General features: G+C 49.8%; 1 protein-coding gene across 1 annotated transcript in view; it reads left to right on the top strand.

Moving 5' to 3' along the window:
* The first annotated feature begins 1,741 nt into the window (after positions 1-1,741).
* LOC104132680 overlaps positions 1,742-6,055 on the top strand; it is a 39,026-nt gene continuing 34,712 nt past the window's right edge. The window contains exon 1 of the mRNA XM_009646004.1: positions 1,742-1,757. Coding sequence (XP_009644299.1) covers positions 1,742-1,757 — 16 coding nt within the window. The remainder of the gene's footprint in view (positions 1,758-6,055) is intronic.

Raw genomic sequence — 6,055 nt, 5'->3', positions numbered from 1 at the left:
GAAAACAGGCGTAAAAGCAGAGGCTGGAAAAAATGGCTCTTCAAGAGCCCATCGTACCAATGAAGACCACTTCATTGCATTGAAGGCTTAATTGCAGCCAAATTCGCTTAGGAACCTACATTTATCTCAAAATTAATTTTGGGAAAAAGCTACAAGGATAAACTCTAAAGCCATGTAGCCCTGCTCCAGGGGGCGTAATAACTCCTAACATCTAGTTCTCACTGCTGGCTTCATCTACAGATGGTGAAGCACTTTGCGAAGAGGACAGGCTGTTATCCCCATTTTAGAGAAGAGGAAAATAGAGTCACGAGAAGAGACTCAACTTGCCCAAAGTCACCTCCAAAGCTAGGGGAGGGTGGATTACCTGGCATACTAAAGCTCTTAGCCTGTTTACAAAATACTCGTCTGAAATTTTAACTCCCAATTCAAACACAATTTGGATTGCTTTCCACGGGGGCTGCTGGTCTAATGCAGTTTGTTGTTTACTAAATCATAAGATGGAATAATCTTAGGTATGCAAGGGGGTCTGTCCTCTTCATCTTGTTTATTTGTTTTGATTAATAGCAATCCACTGAGCACTGGGACTTATTTTATTTGCTTTTCTTTTACTCTTTTGTCCTGTGCATTCACTTATTTTGTGTTTATACTTCCCCATTCTATTCTGGGGGCATTGAAATGTCTTCTGTTTCATTTTAGAAGTTGACAAATTGAATTTCCGGTATCTGTCTGCTTGCCATAGCCATGTCCTTGTACCATGCCTCCTGCAGAGGGGCTGCCAAGAGCCTTGCAGTGAAGACTTGCTCCCCACAGCCCCTTCACCTCCCCTGCCCAGCCCCAGGCTCTCTTGGCACGCTTTGCAGGTACGTTGAGTCGGTCCTTGACTGAACAAGCCCAGGGTGGTTCGTCCCAGAGGTGAAAGGTGCTGTTCTGGTTACGGGGTAGTCCACGTTTCCACATTAGCTTCAGTTTATGTTTCATCTGTGTGAAGAGGAGGTGGACGGGCTGATCTGAGCTCCATCACTTGCTCTTTCATGACTTTGCTTTAATTCCTCACCAGCCTTTTCTGCTCCAACTCTGCTGCAGGCCAGCTTAGGCTTTTAGATACCTTGGATGTTCCCACTGGTTCCTCCTAACGCCTCTTCCAGCCAGTGCATTTCTGGGACCCTTTTTGGGGGTGCAGGACTACTGGTACCCATGTCACACAACCTCCCCCAGCCCATGCAGGGACCTGGCCTCCAAGCTGGACCTCAGGGCATGGAATGCTCTGATGTTTGGTTGGGCGGGGCAGCGGTGACCTTGTAGCTATGGACCACCCAGATAACCTGGGGTTCAAAGTCCTGGGACTTTTTTGACCTCATACCTGGTGGTTTAGCTGGGACACATGTTTGTGCTATGTAACCAGAAAGTTATGAAACTGCCGATTATCTCCTGGAGAGCCAGCAGCTTCCTGAGGTCAGGATGTGAACATTGCTCTTACGTAAAGCGAAGGCATTGAAAGTCAACTTTTTTTTTTTGTTTTTCTTTTTTTCATGTCAGATGCTGTTGGATCTCACCAGCTGCCCATGCTCTGGGTGGGAGCAGGCGGGTGCATCCTCCCTGCGCAGGCTCTCCCCGTGGCTCTGCCCAGGTGAGCGGGTGGAGAAGCCCATCCCCTCAACAGACACCTGAGCACCCAGGCGCTGCTCTGCAGAGGCAGCAAACCCACAGCGGCACCCTCTGAGGCTGGGGGACAAGAAGCAACATGCATAAGCCTGCAGGTAAACTCCCTCTGCGGGGTGGGGAGCTCCAGGAGAGATGGTGTGACAGGAGGGGACACCGTGTGGTATCCTAGCTCTGGGTCCCCCACTGCCCTGCAGAGATGTGACTTACAGGCTCTGTGGCTTGGCAGGAGGGAGCAGAGGAAGGGTTTGTTGGGGAGAGGAGTTTGAGGCTGAGCAGGGGAGGTGGGTCTGCAGGAACCTGAAGCAGAGGGAGGAGGACGCTCCCTGGAGAAAGGGATGGGCGGGAAGGTGGACAGTCACAGTGCCAAGAGAGCTTTGGTTGTGACTAATTTCTGGTGGTTTGGGATGCTTGTTTTATAAATATTTTTTCTGCAGCTTTAACCTTGCCTGGGTGCTTTCTCCGATAGTCACGTGTACCTGCCGTGGCACGCGGAGAGAAGTTTGCTGCCTTTTTTGGCCGTTTTCTAAAATCAACAGCTGCGTGTGGGAATCCAGGCTTCTCTAAATGGAAAGACTTTGTTCTCTCACTGCCTGATCTAAAGCCCATTGAAGCTATTGAAAGACTCCCTTCAACTGCCTTGGGCTTTGGATCAGACTGTCAGCGGGTACCACTTATTCCTGCCACACGTAGCATCCCTTATTATGTATGAAAATAAACATATGCTTTGCATACTTGCTGCCAGTGGCTCCAGAGCCTCCCTAATGCAAGCAGAGGAGCACCGGGATGCATCCAGCTTTTCTACTTTTCCAGCGGCAGAGCCTGTAGAAAATGTGTCGGCTGGAGCCAGTTTTCCTCACTTTCCCCTGAAGTTCAGGCAGAGTTTAGGACCTGGGTTCCTGCCATGAGTGGCAGCTTCTCCCCACCCTGGTTGCTTCCTCCCTCTCCTCCTCTTCATGCTCCCGCTCCACCCCAAACCTGCTACCTCTCCCCTTGCCATCTCTGCTGACTTTGCTGCAGGCCCTACCAATGCTGAGGCCGAGTTGGTAAATTAAGCTGAACACAGCTGGCTCTGCTCAGGACCCCCTGCAACGTTCAGCAGCCAGGCAGTCAGGTTTGGCCCATGCTGTCAGCCCTCTCGCAGCCCTGTGTGGGCTATGGCATGCCTGTGCCCCCGTGCATGGCCCTGCCTGGGCTCAGGGGTGGTGGATTTGGAGCCACTGAGCAGCCCCAGGTGCGCCACAAACATGCTCCTGCTTCCTTCTGCTACAGCTCCATCCATAGGATGGGCATGCATCACAGCTGGGCTGAATGTCTTTGGGTGAAGCAGTTGCACAGGGTCTCCTAAGACCCTGCAGTTTTGTGTGCAGCGTGCTGGTGGGGTAAGGAAATAGCTTAAGCATTGCGTTGTGGTTTCCATAAAAAGGATTGCCTGGTGTAAAACGCAGCAGCTGCGGTGTATTTATGTGCTAAGATGAAGTGGTGAGCGTTGTGCTAAGCTTTTGTCGACGCCTGAGGTGCCTTGGTGAATGTGATGGCTGGAACTGTTTCGGAAGATTTTATCAGACTGGATTTCCAAGTGTTTAGTGCTGAGTAGCTCCTGCCGGAGCGCTTGGAACCTGAGCACCAAGCTGTCTGGCAGCACCTTATTCGTGTGGATCAGATTCAGTGCTCTGCCCTGGCTGGAAAGGGGACCTCTTCTGGAAGCCATTGCTGGGGCTGCAAAACAGATCTAGAGGTTGGAAGGTGACAAGAGGATAGCCCAAAAACAGGAACCAAAGATCTGGTCCCACATCTTTGGATGTGGCATCCTTGCTTTGGTTTTGCCAAATCCAGACTGCCTTCTTGTGCGCCTGCCTCCATGCTTTCTTCTGGGCAGTCCCCAGCAAAAACAGCACAGCATCCTTGCCTTTCCTGGCTGAGTTCCCCCCACCCAAAAAGTGCCACCTAAGCCCAAGCTGCAGGGTTTAATTTTGCTTCTGGAGCAACGTGTCCCCCCACAGCACTGCACTGCCTGCCTGCTCAAGGGACACAAATGTCCCCCACATACAGCCCCCACCCGCAATCCTGACTCCCCCTGACTTGAACCATAAGTGCCTGGTTCTAGCAAAAGTAGAAGCTGCAGTCTATTACTCAGCTTTGTAATAGCCTGACTGTGCTCTTAACATCTACTGGGAAAGATGCTGGGAACCATCCTGCTGGCAACTGGTCCATTTTAAGAACTGCCACCTTACCTTTTATATGAAGCTGATGGAGACTTACAGCAGCCCTTTCCTGCTTTCATGGTAGGGCTTGAACTCCTCTGCTCTGAGCCTGGCATCACTTTCCTTCTCGGAGTGAGCTCCCTTTCTTTCTTCTTTTCCCTTATATGCATGAAGAAGATGATGCACAATTAAATGGGAAAGGGAGAGAGATGTCTGTGCATAAATAGAGGCATGGGGAGCCAACCAGGCAATTTAGTTTAGTGCTTCATATGGTCCAGCAGCTTTGCTGGGCTTGTGCAAAATTACGGCTAAAAATGAAGCACTTTTTTTTTTCTTTTCCTTTTTTTTTAATGTTATTTCAAGAAAAGTAGTTATATAAATTTTTGCTCACCTTAGTGCTCAGAGCCTTGAGCATGGCCTGGCAGCCAGCCCTGAGCTTTGCTCCAGCTTGTTGGGTGCTTGCATAAATGAAGGCAATTCTGACCTCTGCTGTTGGCCCAAAGCATCATCAGGCTGCAAAAAATGCAGCACTTCCTGAGAAGATTGTATAATCTTAGATACAGGGTTGATCCTGGCATGCACTGCATGCTCCCTCTGCCTGGTAGCACCGCTTGGTGCTTGCGGTCGGTGTTATAACACAGGTTACAAAACAGCTGGAGGTAAATCTTGTTTTCCTCCCCCTTGAGTGACAGGGAATCCTTGTCTGTTACTCATCCAGAAGGGTAACATGATGATTACTAAAATCCAACATGGATTATAAACATGTCTTTTCCCCTAAATTAACAAAAAGCCTCAGAGTGCTTGGCAGGGAGGACGAGCAGATCCCGACCTCCAGCACCCTGCAGCCGTACAGCGGGAGCTGGGAGATGCTCACTTGAAAAGAAAATGTGCCTTCGTATGATGCATAGCTGGGCTGAGGTCACCAAACTGACATGGTCTGGGAAGGGGGTGCTTATTCCTGCACTTGCAATTAATTGTAAAACTGCTGAAAGAGATATAAAGCCCCCCCTGATGCTGAGAGATCAGCATGAGATGTAAAGCGGGGGCTGCTATAGCTGCCCTAAATCTGCCTTCCTTGTGTGTCAGGTTGGGCTACTGCCATGAGCATGATGCTGTTTAGATGACCTCTAAGCCTGGTCCAGGCTGGCAATTCCCATGTAAAATGAACATGTATTTTATGTTCCTTGCCTGCTTTCATATTTTTTTGTAATTTGGATAATGAAAATCAGTGAAGTTGTCTCAAAAAGCAACAGAGTTTTCATCTAAGTATCTACATAAAGCTGAGAAATGCTGCGCGGAGGAGCAGACCTTTGGGAAGGTTTAGCCCTTTCCCCATTCCCAAAGAGATGACTTCATTCATATAGTGCCCCTTGGTACCAGGGGAAGGAGCAGTCCCCAGCAACTGGAAGCCCTGGCGCTCTTTTGGTGATAGGGTCATCTGCTGTATCTCCCTTCAGCTTGGTGTGTGTGGGACTTGTAGCAAGAGCCACTCAAAAGCGGTCACGATCCTAATGAGAGGCTTGACTGTCCTCACATCCTGCCCTGAGGATATGTAGTGGCTCAGTGTATCCATCCCAGATTCATCGCTTGAAATGCTCAGAGAGAGAAGACATTAAAAAACCAAACACCCTCCTGTCATGCTACCCCATGGCTAGAAGCTGACACCGGGCCACCACCAAAGCTGGGTTAGGGCACCCATAAGACCCAGTGTTTGGGGAATTTATCCAAGGTGGCATTCATTGTAAGAAAGAAATGGAGAACAGAGAAGTCAGAGGCACATATGTATCTCCACTTTGCAGTCTGATCCTTTAATGAGCTTCTGATTAATAGCTATTCCTAAAATACGTGGTTGCATTTGCCTTCATACAGTCTTTCTCAACAGTGGGCTACGTGAGGTGATGCTCTGATGTCCTCAGTGGCTTCATACCAAAGCTGCAGCAGTTCCACAAGGACAGGGCTTTGCCCCACAGCTGCTGGGCTGGTCCGGGCCAGTCCTCCGGAGGAAACGCGTCCTCTTTTCACCCGCTTCACTTGGTTGTCTGCAGCTTTTCTAATCACAGGGAATAAAATCCTGCCAGGGGCAATCTGCTCCACCCCAGTTATACTCACAGCCTGCTTGCCCCGTGTCTCTGAAATCTGGTCCCGCCAGTGCTTTCATAATCCCGCACGTGCTCGTCCACTTGAGGGGTGGG

Source organism: Egretta garzetta, unplaced genomic scaffold, assembly GCF_000687185.1.
Source record: "Egretta garzetta isolate BGI_Z169 unplaced genomic scaffold, ASM68718v1 scaffold228, whole genome shotgun sequence".
NCBI lineage: Eukaryota > Metazoa > Chordata > Aves > Pelecaniformes > Ardeidae > Egretta > Egretta garzetta.
This window is presented reverse-complemented; position numbering and strand designations above follow the sequence as displayed.